Raw genomic sequence first — 17,233 nt, forward strand, 5'->3', positions numbered from 1 at the left:
AGGAACTCCACCAGGGTTCGCCATGGGGAACTGATTGAGGAGCAAAAAAGCGCACGTATCCGGTCCGTAGAGGGGAATGGCGCAGCAAGCGTGATGGAACCGAGCAGGTCCGGTATTACTGCCTACCTGAGGCAAGTACACGAGAGAACACATGCTCTACACGGAGATTATAGAATCTCGCAAACGTGTTAGGCGTCGCCCAGCCGGCAGCTCTACAGATGTCTGCTATCGAGGCGCCCCGCGCCAATGCCCATGAAGATGCCACTCCTCTCGTAGAGTGAGCTCTCACTCCGAGGGGGCAGGAGCGAGAGCGGGGCATGGTAATGGGGATACCCCCCCGTTTAATGAGGAGGTATCTGGACCGCAATGTCGCGATGGTCATGTTCCCGCACTGAGAACATGACTCATCCATGAGCGCTGCTTCAGCGTGCTGTAAGCCCAAGCACGAGAGGCAGTGATCATGACCGTCAGATGAAGGCAGGAAACGACCGCATCCAGAAACGCACGAGCGGGAAGCCATCTTTAAAAAGATGCCCGTCGCTCGTGGAGCTCTTTTAGACATTTGCTCTTTTAGGAAAAAAAGGAAACACTCTTTTAGAGAGAGCGCTGAAGCGCCCAGGGGAGGTCGCGGCGAGACCGCAGAATGGAAGCTGCAGCACGACGAAGATGAGCAGCACTGAATGGCAACCCCCGCTGACTTGCCATAACACCAACGCCAGCTGTTTCTTCCAAACACTCGCGGAGATTCGTCCTGAGAAGGCTCGGCTCCGAAGCGAAAAGCTGATGTGCGTTTGCACGCGCTCTCCTTTTATACCCACGCTGCGGGGCGGGGTGCGCGTGGCGAAACAAGCACGCCAACTGTCATTGGCTTGTTTAGTTAACACTCGAAGGTGATTGGGCTCTTGGGCGAGATCCCAATTTGTCAGTCACTGACGTAACGTAGAACGTGACTGACTGAATGGGAACTACTGATGTTGATAACCAATATAATTAATAAACTCGTTCTCAGAAATGTTATATTGCTATAAATGTGTTAAAAATTATGTTATAGTTCAGGAAAGCGTCTAGATGTTTTATTCCATCAGCAAGCACAGAAACAGAACTGCCATCCTTCAGGATCACTTCATCCCGAGGATGCATTTCAAATTCGGCCAATGAATTTACCTGACCTCTAGCACCCCCCCCCCCCCCCCCCCCCCCCAAGCAGCGCAAATACTACAGGCAAGCTCCCTAGGAAGCGTGATTTCTTACTTGAGCATGGCCTCATCCTTTGCCTCTTCCTCCCTCTGCCGAACCATCACAGCCATGATAATTTTCCTCTCCTCCTCGGTGAGGTGACTGAGGTCCGGTAGCTCGGTTATGGAGCTCTGCGCTGTGGGTGGGCGAGGGCTGTCGCGGGGCCCCACCGAGGCGGACATATTTTACCCCTGTATGATCGGTGCACAATCCCAGCTATGTAAACCGCTATTCAGGACATAGTCCGATGGCTTATCTGCGGTTGACATGAGCGTGGCGAACCGTTCATTGTTGCGGCGGGCACCCACGGTTGTGCTTCTCTTCCTATACGGCTTTTTCTGGCCCATTAATTTTCCCCACCCCCCGCCCCCCCCCCCCCCCCCATCTTTACTATTCCACATGCTGCAGAAAGAATCATTTCCCTAATTATCAGACACTCGTCTCTTCAAACCCTTTCAGACATGGACTCTGGATCTGGATTAAACTGCACTGTAATGTTTATAACACTCACGTTTCTAAAGTAACTCTACAGTAATTACATTGGGGAAAGATTTTTTGTAATGCAAATTGCAGTGTTTTTAATAGGCCTCCAGTGCTTTCTTATGGCTGTAAGAAATGTGTTTTCATTGATTTTATTGAAATGAGTTTTGCAGCAGCTCTATGACTCCTTTTATTCAATATTAGTAGAGGAAGATATGAGGGAAAAAAACATTTTGAAAAAAGCACAGAGGTCAGTTTCTTTCAGAAAAAAAATTCAATTGGGCATAAGGTATGAGAGGCCATGCTGACTGCATTGTGAATAAGTCACGGGTGAGGCTCAAGGGTCTCACCTCAGTCATGGTATTAAGGGGGGAAGAGAGCGCTGGTTATTCACTCGCCCCACCGACAATTCCTGCCGGAGCTGAGACTCGAACCTTCAGGTTACAAGTCAGACTCTCTAACCATTAGGCAACGACTACAAATATGTCCCTTTAAGGGTGCTACCCAATTGCTGCTGTACCATCAGTTTTTGGACATTTTGTTCAGAGTGTATGAAGATCTTCATTTCACTGGAGGAATTACATTTGACAGTTTTGGTGTGTAGCAAGCATATGAGACATTTGATTAAAGGGGTCATATGATGCTTTTTTAAAGATCATTATTTTGTGTATTTGGTGTAACAGAATATGTTGACATGCTTTAATGTTCAAAAAACACATAATTTTTCAAATACTGTACATTATTGTAAGTCCACTATGCCCCGCCTCTCTCAAACGCTTCGTTTTCTACAAAGTCCCTCCTTCCGACAAGCGCAGTCTGCTCTGATTGGCCAGCTGACCCAGTGCATTGTGATTGGTCGAACACCGCAAGCACTTGTCGGAAACGTAACGCCCCTTACCATAATCGCGAGCTTCATCTTTCAAAATAAATGTAAAGACAGAGCCAGAAAGGGGAACAGAGTCTCATGACAGACACAGTGATGAATATGTGTTTGCAGTACACAAGCCACGGTTAAGACAGCTGACTCCACTGTGATGTGTCTCGCTCTCTCTCGATCTCGCATGCACGCCCACACACACACACACACACACACACCGCTCTCTCGCTCTCTCTCTCTCTCTCTCTCGCTCGCTCGCGCACACACGATGCGCAAAACTCCGCATTTGAACAGTCAATAGCAAATACTTATAACACTAATAATAAAACAGTAGCTGATTCAGAAGCGCCAGATTGTCATAGCAAAGTCAGAACTACCTCCTCTCCTAGGTTCACGAAATGGTGGTCCATAAAATTCATTGCTGATCTGTTGTAAGTAATCTTAAAGATTCCTAAATGCATCTACTTTCGGAAGGCCAAATAAAGTGCTTTTGCTTTCGCACTGACACACAGAGCGTCTCCCTGACATCACTGCTTCAACACTAACTGCGTTACTGAAACCACGCCTTCTTTCTTTGCGTGAACATTTGGGCGGCATTATGCTAATATTTCCACATAGTGAGGTAGATATGTGGGGGCGTGTTAGAACGAGCCATTTTAGGGGGCGTGGCAGAGTCTTAACTTTGATAAAGAATATCTCTTTGGTTTTGAGACTTTAGTCTTTGCAACTTCAGGGATCTTATCTATGCACAATCAGCTTGTAACACTCCAAAGAGAAAGGAAAACTTGAAATCGCATCATATGACCCTTTTAAGACAATTGTGACATATGCCAACTTTAGGTTGGCTTGTTTTCAGATTCACACTGTCACTTGGTGTACCTTGCTAAATGGGCTTTTGGCAGGTAAAGCAAAGAGGCAAATCAAGAAAAGACAGGAAAAGCGGGAGGAAGGGGCAGAGAGAGAGAGAGAAAGAGAGAGAAGGCGGAAATGAGAGTGGAATGGAAAAGAAGCAGTGTTGTTTTCAGCTGCATACTCTGCACACAGACAGGGTACATGACCCGAGAGTAAATTAATAGCACATCTTGAACAGGAGAGTTTTGTGCTCACTTAGTCTCATTAAAAAGCCACCTCATTCAAGGTGAAGGCAAAAAACTTTTAATAAACCAACCATGTTTGTTTTCTCTGAAAGGGGAAAAAGTCACAGCTCACCTGCACAAAAAAAAGAGGATGGTATATCTATGTTGATCATAACATAATTATTTTATTTAACAATATAATGTTTATTGTTTCTTAATGACTTTTCTTACTAAAATGTTTGCTATAAGCCATCAAGCTGTTCAAGATAACACTGAATGTCTTGTAAATATGTCTGAAAAAACCCTAAGGTTGTAAATATTTGAATAAAAAAGACTATGTTAAGACAATGTTACTGCTCACATATACGTAGGTAATCTTCTCACACCCACATACATTATGTTCAAACTGGCCCTCTCTCTCTCTCTCAGTGTAAAGAGAGGACAGAATCTAATAAAGTTTATTAACACTACACTGTAAAAAAAATTAAAAATAAATCTGTGACATTTACGGTAAAATACCAGCAGCTGTGGTTGCCAGAACTTTTCCATAAAAAAATATAATAAAAAATATTTTAGGTTTTACAGATTTAACTTAAATTTACAGTTAAAACCGTATTTCATTAACTGATATAATGTTAATATACCAACCTATTGAAGTACTAATATCTGTGACAATGACAATGTCATTCACACAAATACTAAAAACCATCATTGTAACACACATGGTATTAAAATAATTCAATAAACATTAATTTAACAACATTCGATGTAAGATAAATGCATAATATACACAACTGATAAGAAAAAAAACTAAGAAACAGTTATTTCAACTGAAAAAAAAACATCAAATGTGAAGTGTCATGCAGGGAATTCTGGGAATGTCAGTTAAAGTTTTTTCACTGTAAATAATACTCTAAAAAATGCTGGGTTAAATATAACCCAGCATTTTTTAGAGTGTACAATGAATTGTTGACTATGACAATGAAATGCAATTGTAATTACATTCAATTTAAGTTTAGATCTATTACAGTTGTTTGCCGTATATAGTATCTCACTGTTAACCAATTAACAGGTTTTCACTGTAGCATTTTTACTGTTAAAATCACAATAATTTTTTTACACTGTATGGTTTACCCACTGAAACTGCTGTTGTCAACATTGTCAGACGCCTAGGAAAATGTTACTTATCCAACAATCTTGACTTGAAAGAATTAATGCTGATAGTGGACAATAATAAAGTACTCAACATCACTGGTTTCTCAGAAACCTGAAGGTGCCACAAATATCCTACTCCATATCCTATAGATGAATATTATGCTTCAAAGCCTTTATGGTTTATTGTGGGTTACTGAAGGAACCGGTGACAGGAGTTCTTGCAGAGACTTATGGATTCCATTTTGTTCCTCAGAGAACTAGTTTTGTTTTTTTAAGATGTTCACAGCATGTGTAGGGTGTGTGTCTAAGAGCAGTGTGTGGGAGAAAGCACTGCCACCCTGAACCAAGATCCATCACTGATGACAACTGCAGCAGAATATTAAAAACGCAAACAAATTATAACACACACTACCAGAATGAAAAATCCTGAGTGACAATTATTAAACATACTTGCACATCATGCATATTTATCTGTCAAAAAGCAATCAGAAAAATCTCAATCCTCAAAGAGGAGTATTACTTAAGAACGAATTATACAAAACTGCAAAGAACAATAGTTCTAATAAATCAGAAGTTCTACTTTTTGATACCGAAGTACATACAAAAGCAAAGTTTTGTACTTTTGTACTTAGAAGCTTAAAAGAAATAGTTGTTTTTAAATCTTTAGAGATTATCTTTAAATAAGGGTACAGCATCTTTAAATCTTTAAGTAGATTATTTATGCATTTCTTCCACCACCAGTCAAAACAAGGTTCTTTAAACATTTGCTTTGCTTTTTTCTTAGTCATGTATTTCTCAAGAAGTCGTGAAAACACATTTTGTCACATTGGAATTATAAAGTTGTGTACATTTTGGGACTTTTTATTTAGAAAACAAGTACATGGAACGCAAAAACTTTGAAGCTTGATACCTCAAAACCACTTAAAATAAAACCTTATTATATCTTAAAAGAACAAAACTATATAAAAACAATTGCACATAGATATTTCCTTTGTAATTGAAGCAAATAAACATAATAAGCATAATTCTCTACAGGAGTTAAAACTGATTAAATTGCTGTTAGTGGGAATTTAAGCAGAGCATCGCCTTTTTTCTGGATAGGTGTGAAACCTGAAAAACATTAGACTTATTCTCAAATGTCACTACTTTTAAACAATTCATGCATTCTTCCTTTCAATCAAGACCTTATAAATAAATGTATATATATATATATATATATATATATATATAAATGTTGGTTGAACCACATGCCAGGTAAAAGGAAAGACCCTGTCAGGTGGGTCCAGCTGAAAGCATTTACCCACTAGAGGGCTCCAGGCATCAAACTATCAGTAGTGAGAGACTTGGTGGGTCTATGGGACTATGGGAGTCAGGAATAGACATCTTTTCCCTCCGTCCTGCTGAATGATTTAGATGTATACACAAGAGAGAGAGAGAGAGAGAGAGAGGAAAGAAAATGGAGGATAGAAGACAACAGACAACATAATTATTTTGGAGTAACCGAGAGCTATTTCTTTTAGGGGGACAAAATGCCTGTGGACACATGCAACTGGCATGACATACCATCAAAACCAAAAGGAGAGATGAAACAGAGACAAGTGACATTCAGTGGGAGGAATGAGAGAGAGAGAGAACTACCATGCCAAATTAGTCAATAATGCCCTTATTAAGCACCAAACTATTTCAAAACACCTGGGCCATGGTGCAAAACAATACCTGTTCAAATAAGTCCGTGAAGAGGGAAAATGCGAATGTCAAGGTACAGTCATTGTGTAGAACAGATCTCTCAGCTCTCAACTAAATATTGCAGTTGACAGCATGTACATAATGATTCTTCAAATGTCATGATACATAAGTTGTGAGTTGGCATGGATGAGAAATGAAATAAAATGCACTACCAGGCTTAAGTTTGAAAAATTGTTGTCTACCTGGGCATTGGGCTGTGATGCATGAGACACTGTTGGATTTAAGTTTGCGGTTCCTAAGTTTTGGGCTAGTGTTTTTCCTTACTTTCCTTCTACAAATATATGTATGTTCCTTACTTTCCTTCTACAAATATATCTATGTTGAACTCCAAAAGAAACTATATGGAAAGCTCAGGAAACTTCTGGACTGAATACGGAATAATTTATAATCTACTGTGTGAAATTACAGCTACTGCATTGCTTGCAGTAGTATGTAGGTCAATGGGGAATACAAGATCTGCTAAGAAAGGATTGTGAAAAAACACGTCCACATCTAGGTCATTAGGGAAATAATTCAAGAATTTACATAATACTTACTCAGATTGTTGCACACAGTTTTGTTGAAGCAAGCATGATGGAACTCAAGATGCTGAATAACATCAAGATGCTGTATAACATTATTTTAAGGTCAGATTGGACAGTAATTTCTTGGGTGCAAATATGAAGTTAATACTCAAACTGAAATTGGTTTAATGTATATGCAGGCCAATGTGTTCAATGACATTCAGTTTACATCAAATAAATGTCATGGTTTAGATGTCAAATTGATGTCATATGGACACATATCACATTGACATCAATGATTTGTGTGATTGATTGATATTTATTGCATAATATGAATTCTTTGTCAGCCTGATTAAATTTAAGTAGCATTTTTTCTTAACTGGGGCCTCAGACAGCATCGATTTGCCACATCTCCTTTTGAAACGTGTCCCAGTGGGCAAATGATGTTCAAAAGACCTGACCTGAATTGACATCAAACATTGACGTCAAGAAACAGCTCAAATATCCAAATCAAACTGACATCAGAAACTTGATGTCCATTTCACATCCACACACTCGTGTCTTTTTCTAATGCCCATTCAATGACAAAGCTTTCTCTGCTGTTTAACACCACACCTGTAGATGGCGCTATGCTAGTAGTGACAGTCTGCTACAATTGTGTCCAGTTCACATCCTGTCACTCTCAGGCGGGTACATGTCATGTAATGTAAACCAGTCTTGGGTAACTTTTAACACTTACAAGAATGTGTTTCAATAAAATGTGACTTTGTGCTATGACTATTTCTGGTAGTCCTTTGTGTGTGCATGCCTGTACCATGTGGTAGGAATTTTTTTAAAATTACATTTACCACTGTAGCACGCATGCAACACAGTTTGGAATGTGTGTGAGGTTAATACATGGCACACGGCTATTTCACTTGGTAGTTGTAATCCATTTTGCAGTTAAAACTTGTTTCCCGGCTACACTGTCCATATATCTAGAGCCCTATGATTTCTGCGATGCAGACAACATGGAAGGAACCACGGAGTCCAGGCATAAAAACACAATTCACTGTATAATGCGGAATGTCACGGAATTTGGCATAATTTTGAATTAAACAATCAGGAAGTAGTGCTGCACAGCTAATCAAATTCAGATTGTGATATGGATGTCAGTAATTATTCATCTGTTGTTCTTTGTTCACAATCAGAATAGGTGCATTTCCTTTTGAATTTACATTTGTATTATTGATTTCAAGCTTGTTGAATAAAACTTTTCTTTCATTGCATTGATTTTGTGTCATTATTTTGGTGGTCAAATGAACATCAGTGTCAGTTTGATTTGCATTTTTGACGCCAATGTTTAATCTCAATTTGATGTCTTTTCAACATCAAGGTGCCCGCTGGGGTGTTTCTTCATTAATACATTGAACACATGGATGTGTTTGCTGACTGTGAACACTGTTTCTTGACTGTGGCCATTGCCATCCATTATGATTTGGCCTTTTCATTATGCCCTTTCAAATGTGAAAATTTGCTCTGGGCTACTTATCTTGATAAAAGGTGTGACTGGCTAGTGAACTCATTTTTAACCACCATAGACACTGAGGGATTCCTCAACATTCAGATTAATAAACCTTAGTCAGGTTAGACGCCATATTGAATTTACTGCTAATGAAAATGAGGCTGTGAGGAACAAACTTATAGACTTTACAGTTTGTCTACTAAAAGTTTATGTATTTATTTTTCCGGAAAGATGTTTCATCAGCTGAACAAACAGTATGCTGTTAAACAGCAATACAATCCATTGAACACACTGTTCTTCTGTTCTCTCTCTCACAGACTTGTTTTCTTTCCCGTCAAAAATTTAATATGGCCCAGCCATGACTAAGGTCTATAGTCAACCAATATTATTAAAGGTCTGGTTTGCAGAAAGCACATAGATGAAATAACAGCAGGTGGAGGTGAGGTTACGCCATCACATGATGAATGAGATTTGAGCAATTTCACTGTCACTGTGAAAAAGTCACTGATTATTTATACAATCAGTAAAATGGATAATTATGCCACAGATGATATATCAGAGTAGACACGCACAAACACACACACACACACACACACACACATATACTTAGTGTGTTATAATTGCAGTCTGTGTTACCTGTGTGTGCCAGAATGCCAGACACTGTGGGGGGCTAAAAGGATGCTGGGATACACTCACAGATAACAGCTTGTGTCTGCACAAATAAGCAGAAAGAAGAACTTTCTCTCCATCTCACACTCCAACAAAGACAGATGACAAGACCACACGCAGATACAAAAGCTCATCTAGCAAAAACAGGACAGGGATGGCAGACACATTCAGCTCAGGCAGTGCTTCAGAAACAATCAGCTTTCATACTGAGACGATTAGCAGTGACACTCAGAGCTTCACGAGGCTCATGACAGTTTCATTGAGAAACAGCCAACAAAAATAGACATACCTAATGAGATTGCTCATTTACTCGCCCTCATGCCGTTTCCAAATTGTATGACTTTCTTTCTTCTTTGGAACACTATTTTAAACTGGTTTTGTCCCCATAATTAAATTCAGTGGGGTTCAAAATGACACAGAACCTCACTGTCTTTCATTGTATGAAAAAAAAAATAATAATATATATATATTTTTTCAAAATATCTTTTGCATTCCACATAAGAAAGTCATACAGGTTTGGAAGGACATGAAGGTGAGTAGACGATGACAGAATTTCCTATTTTATTATGTGAATCATCCCTTTAAGTAGTTTATGGGTGGTTAAAAAAAAATCTAATGTATGTGACTGACTTTTAATTTACAGTGATACAGCAAGTATGAACTGTAAAGCTCGTGGAAAAGCAGTAATACTTATTGGCAAATTTAGCAAATTGACACCTGCTTGTCTATTTAGTCAATAGTTTGATTTGTAATAATTTGATTCTAAATATTATGAGAAACATGCAGTTAACTGGAAAATGAGCAGAACACCATGCTGATTAAGCTTTAAGCTTAAATGATCTTTAGGCTACCATTTGCCATATATTATTTATTGTTATGTTATCTCAAATAGATTTTTGACTGCTGTTGCTTATTTGCTAATCTCGACTAATTTTCTTTTAAACATCAGTTAAAATACATTTTTATGTTGAAGGCCATAGGCCTCTCCATTAGATAAGCCTGATGAGACCCAGGCTACGAAATTCAGCCAGGCTGTCCAGGTTTGATCATATCATCTCTTTTCTTCTAACCTGCCTGACAGCAGCTTTATTAAACGCACTGAGAAGTTGAACCTCACAGGGCTCACAGAAATAATCTCTCTCTTAAACAGACCTCAGTGAATGGTTTGGATGAGATATGGAGACAGAGGCAGATAATTAATTATTTAATACAAATTGACTGAGATAATTGACCGGGGGTCATGTCTATCTCAAACTTTGTCCATTTATCTATGTTTTTAACACCTACAGTAGCCTATATATAGCCTTTGACCATTAGCTGAGGTCAGAGCGTACTATCTAAACACTGAAGGAATATTCCTTATAAGTTCATCTCAATTGACAGTACAAAAATAATTCTGTCCCTTGTTTTCTTAAAATAATAATAATAATAAATTAAAAAAGCAAAAATTTAGGTTACAGTGAGGCACTTACAAAGGAAATAAATGGGGTCCGTTTTTAGAGGATAGTAGGATAGTGAAGGATGTGAAGGATAGAGGATAGTAGAAATGTGAAGTGTATACATTTATAAAAGCACTTCAATTTGTCTGATAAAACGTACTCTAAAAACTGTCTTATTACTTGAGCTGTAAATGTGTTCCTGACATTTTTATTGTCGTTTTAAGTGTTTTTAAAGTAATTTTTAGTAAGTCCTTTTTAACTTAAATTTAGTATTTGAAATGAGTTTTTACTTTAAAAAAATCTGTTGTTTTTAATAGAATAAAACTGGCAGCTGTAGTTGCCAGAATAATTCTGTAAACAAAGTTAAACTTGTAAACAATTTTACAGAACAACCTGTACATGTCACAGTTGAAAATAAATAAATAAATAAATCCAACGGCCCTTTTCAGGTTTTTACCATAGAATTTATGGTCTTTTACTGTTAAAATTACAAGTCATTTTTACAGTGCACTAAAATCATGTTAACAAGCATAATGTTTATGTTTTGTGCCTACACTATTGAAATGGTGAGTATTTTAATGTTTACAAACTGGCCCCATTCACTTCCTATTTAAGTGACTCACGATTTTTGCTATTTTTAAAGAAAAGGAGGGACAATCTGATTATTTTATTTATGTATTTTTTGTGGTAAACAACAATATGCCTCAAGTGCTACTGCTTGAGCATAACTTGTACTCAACGGAATATTCGTTTACATGAGACTAGAGAAGAATGCTGTCAGTTATTTGTAATTGAAAATGTCAGCTCTTCTGTGATGCTCATGAGCTAGGGGTGTCAGGCGTGGGAGATATTGTTCCAGGAAGCACCAGAGATTCTAAGTGAGCCATAAATAATCTGTTCTGTTAAAACAACTCAGTTTGAATCTCTGCTGCTTCCTGTACATTTGAGATGAGAAATATCTCCCACACTCTCCATCTCCTCACAGGAAGTTCATGGAGCTGCTGAAGAGGATGCAGGGAAACTACCATCTCCTATATCATGTTCATTAGATGACGTAAACATAATACACAGAGGGACTTATTAAAAATAACAATGTGCTTCTGTGCGTGTACATAAACACACACACTGATTGTCAATCCAACCATCACAAAGACTATAACAAAACCTTCAAAATAAAAAATTCTGAACCTCTGACCATTTGCATCTCTCATAGGACAAGTCTGACTCACTTCGTTTCTGTCTCTGGAATCTCTAAATCCCGTCCAAAAAAATCCAGCATCACACTCTGTGCCCATGCCATTGGAAATAATTATAACAGTACGTTATGACATGTAAGAGTACGATGATTTAAACACAACATACACCATGCTATATCCACTTAAATTTTAAAGGATTATATTTGCTGTAGTTATAAAGATCTCATATCGCAACATTGTTTAAGATCTGCACAGTACCCTACAACAACTTTATGAGGTACATTTATGTCGTGTTTCCTTTTCAGTAATTTTGTTATGTGCTTTCATCATTTTTATTCCTTTTTTTTTATATTACTTTTTAGGTTTATGTTTATATCAGTTTAAGTTTTTATTGATTTCCAGGGAAGTCATTTTGTACTTCATCCTAAACTTATTTCTGTTAGTTGCCAAGACAACGTTTCTTATGTTGTTTTGAAAAAATTTTAAGTTTTCCTATTTAATTAAAAAATATGGTTACAGCTTTAGATACAACATATTATAAGGGTTTTTATAAGGCATTATGCATGCATTATAATTAATTAAGAATATCCTTATAATTCATTATAAATATACAGACTTCATGGTGTTACCAGATATTTTCATGCAGAACCAAAAAAAAGAAAAAAGAAAAAGAAAGATGGAGAAAGTTGAAGACCCAGAATCAGTCTGAATGCAGTGATATACATGTATAAGCCTCCAGCAGACTGTTTGGAGATGCTTAACTGCTCTATTCATCAGGGCTTCAAAGAACTTGCTCATCCCAGCCTTTGCCAACCTGATATGCCAGCCGCAGAGTGTGCCTGTTTCTAAATACCCATCACATGATGCATTGTTCTCCAACCACAGCTTGCTTAACAACAATGATGCTGAGCAAACCCAGCTGAGTGTTTGCAAATCATTTAGTAACACGTTGTGCATTCAAGGAAAAAACTTCAGAATCAGAATCACAAGCCGTGATTTGGCTTTTAGCTTGCAAACAATGAATTCAACTTTCAGGGTATAGTGAATGTAATATAAATCAGCCCTAACAGAATATTTAAAACGCTCTCAAAAAACTAATACACATCCACATGATCAAGTAAATAAGTCTATAACAAGACTGCTGGTGAGATGGAGAGACTGGGAATGCAATCTTAACATGACACAAGCCAGATTCAAACCTGCATTCCTGTGAGCACATGGACTACCCACTATGCCACGACTCTGATCTATAACAAAATTTTGATGCACATGGCATGTGTAGGAAATGTCATATAAACTAGCCCAAGTCTTTGAAGGCTCCAATCTTTAATAAAGTTTGCAGTCATTTGTCTCTTCAGTGATCAAAGCTCCCTCACTATCGATGTGTGGATGCACCGGTTCATGAAGCGTGTAAAGCTGTATCGGTTTACAGCTCGAGCCGAGTCCTTCCCAGCTGAGGCTGGCTCTCGCTCTTGGCCTGTGCCTTTGAAAGATGAAGCCTGCCAAGATGCTTTAACGAACCGTAACGCGATTATGTAATCCACTGTCAGTGAGGAGCACTAGAACGATCTTCCATTTGTCTGGCGACCCTATGCGCTCTGCATGCTCAAGGAAACAAGGCTCCGAGGTAACTGTCCTAAAACATGTCCTATTAAGGACCAGAACACGTTACTGGAACAGCAGATTTTGATTGTCCTGGAACAACAGTCCTTTCAGCACCATTAACTACCACTAAAATACACCATCAAAAATGTGCAAAACCTGTACTTTCAGCTCATCACTGTGACAGTAACCTAAAAAATAAATATGCACCCAGTAATAGGTGCATACTGGTAGCTTGGAATAGTATTATGCGCCCTTAAAGTAGTACCATGAACCCAAATAATGTACAAAATGACCCTTTTAAGGCTACTTCCCAAATGACAAGCTGCTGGGCTTTTTTTTTTTTCTCCGGTGCAATAAGTAAATGATACGTTGATAAGTGTACAAGCCCTTTACATCCCTGAGATCTGATTGGTTGATGGGGAAACTGCTCCAGAAGAAACAAGGATGCTGATTCAGGTACATGTGACCCAGAATGAAATCCCTAATGGGCTGCAAAATCTCATAACTTAAGGGTGAAGGATTTTATGTTACCATGACGTTAACAAACCAGTTGGATACATTTAGTCGAGTCATGTATAATAATAATAATAAAATCATACATCAAGCTCTGCACGCCAAACCGCTGCTGTGATTAACCTCATTAATTGCACTCAAGGAAAACAGACATACACAAACACAAGTTGGCTTACTTCTAAAGGGAAGGACGACAAACATCACACACTTAGTGGGGCGTCACGTGAAACTAACTTACCGAATTTCCTGTCCGCGAATGCAGCGGCGAGCGCGTGGACAGACAGCAAGGCGAGGAGCAGCGCGAGCACAGAAGCCATCCTGCCCATCAAGCCCAAACAGCTCTCGTTAATTCGGCATAGCGGCTCTCACGTTTCAGGAGGGATGTGATTAGAGCGGAAGTAGGTCAGAGGCGAATGAGACGGAGGATAGTGAGATGAGTGATGCTCTGCTAGCCCGGGTCCTGTACTCAACTCTAAGAGGCGCGAGGCGCTTTCAGCACCACGGCCAGCGCCCCGCCTCAGCTACTGACGTCACTAGCTACATGCGCTTTCTCGGTGTGTTTCTAAGACTTCCGCAGTCAGTTGCATTTAGTTTGAAGCGATGGACCGCACTTCTCTCATCAGACAGAAGCGGTTGAGGAAGGGTAGGGTTATCTCCGTTGCTCTCGAGCGCAGTTATTTTGCTCAAAGATTGTGCCCCCTACCGAAACGCTGGTGTGATGTACTTGACAAACAACGCACTACAATAAATCACATGCCACATGTGTGGTGAATAAACAAGCCAAAGGTATGCTATAGTCTAGCATGTCAAACAATCTCCATTCATACCCTCGAAATCAGAGACATTGAAGATTACACCATGGACTTTTTTTTTTTTTTTGGATTAATTAAAAGATGGGACAGGGTTTTAATTGGGCATTAATGGGAATGTATTACTAGGGTTATGTGAAGAAAAGCTAACATAAAAAAAAAGAGAGAATAACAGTGTATCAGTAGAAGTCACAATCCACCCAAATATTTAGTTTCAAGTTCAATCAAGCTCAGGTTTAAGCAACAGTTTCTTCAAAATCAGATTTAATCTAATGTGCTTTTTCTTTATTTCACACCATGATTATAGACTGTGACACTGTAAAGACCTCAGATTAGAAGAAAAAAAATCAATCACATATACATATCTCAGAGTTTACATTTAGCAGGAAAAGCTAACATAAAAAAAAGAGAGAATAACAGTGTATCAGTAGAAGTCACAATCCACCCAAATATTTAGTTTCAAGTTCAATCAAGCTCAGGTTTAAGCAACAGTTTCTTCAAAATCAGATTTAATCTAATGTGCTTTTTCTTTATTTCACACCATGATTATAGACTGTGACACTGTAAAGACCTCAGATTAGAAAAAAAAAAATCAATCACATATACATATCTCAGAGTTTACATTTAGCAATTACTTGTCTGTACACTTCTATGGTTTAATAGGGAAAGTAGAAGTATAACAACACATCTCAGACCAGTATTTGGAATGGATCTGAGGATAAAGCAGAAAAGGTCAATAGAAGGGACATATCTCATCAAAGACACCTTAAACCTTAAAAGTATCATCTTAGGATATACCAGATTCACTGAAATGTCTTCAAAATAGAAGATTTTTAGTAGATTGATAAGATTATAAACTACAGTTATATGCAATGGAAACACTGTTGCATTTGAAAGTGAACAAAATAAAATGAATAGTGATCCTAGTGAACCAAGGTGACGTTTTATGGAAGTTTTGTTTATATAGTGAATGTTCTTGTATATAGAGTGGAAAACAAAAACATGCAAGACAGTATACAGTTGAGAGAACAAAATAAGGAATAAAGAATTTTGTGGGAATATGCACAAGCTCTAAATGATTAGCTTGCCTATTTAACTGTTTGGTTGTTGGCATGGATTTAGGATGTCATTCAGCATCCTGACAGTGGATTCATAGATGGACCTAAGATTGAGAGAGAGACCAAAACAGCATTAACAGTTGTACAGCTATCATTGTAAATAGGACTCCGAGAGCATGCTTTCACAATATGACATCCAAATCTTTTACCTCTGTATATTGTCAGAGTTTTCTGCAGTGATGTTGTAGTGGCTCTGTATTTGTCTGCGTACAGACAAAGCAATTTCCTTCAACTCCACAATAAATGCATCAGCTGTAAGGAACAGAACAGAAAGGTAAAAACAATCATGTACTTCTAGGATTTGATCAAAGAAACAAATGAAACTCAGTCTCATTTTATGCTTTATATCACTCAAGTTTCTTCTCCAAGTCCAACACCACTGGACTAGTTATATGCTTTAGGTTGTGTGAAATTAACTGGGATTGCAAATCTTTGAGAATGTGTTCAAAAGAATATTGTATAAAGTTATCAAATTTTTACTATCAAGCATCCAGGTGTTGGAACCAAGTAAAGGCCTGTTCACACAAAGGATGATAACTATGAAATTTTAAAAATTGTTAACATTTTGTGAGAATAGGGAAGGCCACACCACAACTACAATGATAACAACACAGAGGAACAAATCATTGGAATCACTTTCAGATAAATTTTTTTTCCAGCTGGTGAATGATAATCAGAATCCTTTAAAGAGCTTGAGCATTTAAAGTGGCAGATGACATATCCATTGGTGCAGATGCTAATATAGTTCTAGTCATCTTTACATAGTGCTGGGCGGTATGACCAAAAATTTATATCACTGTATTTTTCAAAATTATACATGGTTTCACGGTACATGAAGGTTTTTTTTTTTTTTCATGCATGACCGGGTGTTAACCATATTTTCTACTGATTGAAAGAGGAAATACTGCAGTATATTGATTTAGAATGCCCTATTTTACGGTCATGATGAGTGAATATTGTCAAAAAATACCACATTAATATTGACTAAACACGACCCCTTTTAATACATGTTAACCAGGAGTCACTCATTTATAATCGCGGCATCGTCTGATAAAATCAACATACATCTACACTAAAGAGCGGCTATGCGGTTGTTTTGGCTATATTACTTTTTTGTCTCATGCAGCGCACTGCCTGCGTCTGAGTAACAAACTAAAAAAAACAACAAACAAAAAAGTGCTTGTGATATTAACAGACGAACTACGCTCATATTTATAATTCCAAGCAATCAGTAAGCGACAGGTGCTAGGAAACGCTGTTTTGTACTCATTTATTGACGAGTCGGCTGCGGTGCGGCCAACTGAAAG

The 17,233-nt window shown here is 38.2% G+C and overlaps 2 protein-coding genes across 2 annotated transcripts in view; both read right to left on the reverse strand.

Moving 5' to 3' along the window:
* LOC107556068 (receptor-type tyrosine-protein phosphatase N2-like) overlaps positions 1–14,506 on the reverse strand; it is a 213,019-nt gene extending 198,513 nt beyond the window's left edge. Inside the window, exon 1 of the mRNA XM_016239058.1 lies at positions 14,238–14,506. Coding sequence (XP_016094544.1) covers positions 14,238–14,325 — 88 coding nt within the window. The 5' untranslated portion in view covers positions 14,326–14,506. The remainder of the gene's footprint in view (positions 1–14,237) is intronic.
* A 794-nt stretch (positions 14,507–15,300) lies between these two features.
* The window catches only part of LOC107556058 (condensin-2 complex subunit G2-like), a 29,064-nt gene continuing 27,131 nt past the window's right edge, over positions 15,301–17,233 (reverse strand). The window contains 2 exon segments of the mRNA XM_016239049.1: positions 15,301–15,970; positions 16,076–16,178. Coding sequence (XP_016094535.1) covers positions 15,901–15,970; positions 16,076–16,178 — 173 coding nt within the window. The 3' untranslated portion in view covers positions 15,301–15,900.

The sequence above is a fragment of the Sinocyclocheilus grahami genome, unplaced genomic scaffold, assembly GCF_001515645.1.
Source record: "Sinocyclocheilus grahami isolate Dianchi unplaced genomic scaffold, SAMN03320097.WGS_v1.1 scaffold554.1, whole genome shotgun sequence".
In the NCBI taxonomy this organism is placed as follows: Eukaryota; Metazoa; Chordata; class Actinopteri; order Cypriniformes; family Cyprinidae; genus Sinocyclocheilus; species Sinocyclocheilus grahami.